This window comes from Wasmannia auropunctata, unplaced genomic scaffold, assembly GCF_000956235.1.
Source record: "Wasmannia auropunctata unplaced genomic scaffold, wasmannia.A_1.0 LD336090.1, whole genome shotgun sequence".
Classification (NCBI taxonomy): Eukaryota; Metazoa; Arthropoda; class Insecta; order Hymenoptera; family Formicidae; genus Wasmannia; species Wasmannia auropunctata.
The window spans coordinates 4977030-4978288 of NW_012026800.1; the positions used below are offsets into that span (position 1 = coordinate 4977030).

The following is a 1259-nucleotide window of genomic DNA, read 5'->3' on the forward strand; positions in this document are numbered from 1 at the left end:
CCTCCTACGATCCCCTCCCGCTCCGCGGAACGCAATCCGCGGCAACGGATGTGAATGCGCTCCTATAAGCGATATATAGGTCGGCGGTGCATAAGCGCATAAGGAAGTTTACGTAGCCATCGGCCTTGATGAGCCGACGCGGAAGCAGTACGAAGTGGCTTTAACGCTTGCACTCCCCTATACTCGGAGAGAGATCGGCGGCCGCGTTCGTCGTCGCTACGGCGAAATGCCTCGCTGCTATTTGCCGTTAAGGATAAGTAGGTGGGCTTGCGGGAGGACTACCGTATAGCTCGAATCCGGCAATTATCCGCCTCCGGGGTTAATGCAGCTTCTTAGGCGATCGCGCGCGAATGGATCTTACGTAAGAGCTCGCTCTCTGTTTCTCTCTCTCTCTCTCTCTCTCTCTCTCACCGGCTGCGCGTCCCCAGACAACAGGGGGGTTACGAGAATGCGATGGATCCCGAAGGATCTCGCGGAGCTGAACACCAACATCCGGCATCGGATTGCAGGATGCGCATGCAATGCTAGACATGTCTAAGCCATTCCGCCCGGATGTCACGCGTATGAATCGGTTAATCCTTTGTCGTACGGCTTACGATTGTTTTCGAGGAGTAATGAAGATCGCGTGAATATGTCGCAGGATAATGGCGTTTCGAGGGTTCGCCTTCTTACACGCAATATTTCTTTCGGCGCAAGTCGAGAAGTATAGACGTTAATGCCAGGGAATTTCTTGCGGGCATTTACGACTGGGAGATGCAACTGACAGGGGAGCTTGGTATAACCGTGACCTTATGAAGGTGCTACTAAGGCGCTTGGAAACTATTGTTCGGGCGAACAAGCGTAGAATTCTATTTGAAATTTAAATCAACCGAAGGGCCTCTCTCCAAATGTGCAGGAGCTAATGCCGGCATAATCTACAAAGCGCTTTGTCTTTGACGTTTAAATCTAAGATTTCGCGTAATGGTCTTTGAATGTCGGTTGATTGTATTTCGCATATTTCAAATAATGACCAAAAGAAATCTTGTTCTAATGTTAAAAGTAATTATGCAACGTCTCGTCCGGATGGATATGTAGTAGCGATCCGTCGCGTTATCCTCAACAGGCAAATTCAAAGCTCAAAAAGCTTCGATCGTCATCTCGCGCTCTATGCCGCGCGAACATAGATACTGAATTTCATTGTTTTCCTGTTGTGCGATTCCTTAACAGACTTTTTCAGTCGTGTGAATTATTTTTCTAAAGATCGGAAGAGCACACGTCTG

At 48.8% G+C, this 1259-nt stretch overlaps 1 protein-coding gene across 1 annotated transcript in view; it reads right to left on the reverse strand.

The window, feature by feature from the left end:
• The window catches only part of LOC105448098, a 29408-nt gene extending 28876 nt beyond the window's left edge, over window positions 1-532 (reverse strand). The window contains exon 1 of the mRNA XM_011686458.1: window positions 412-532. Coding sequence (XP_011684760.1) covers window positions 412-532 — 121 coding nt within the window. The remainder of the gene's footprint in view (window positions 1-411) is intronic.
• Window positions 533-1259: the final 727 nt, after the last annotated feature.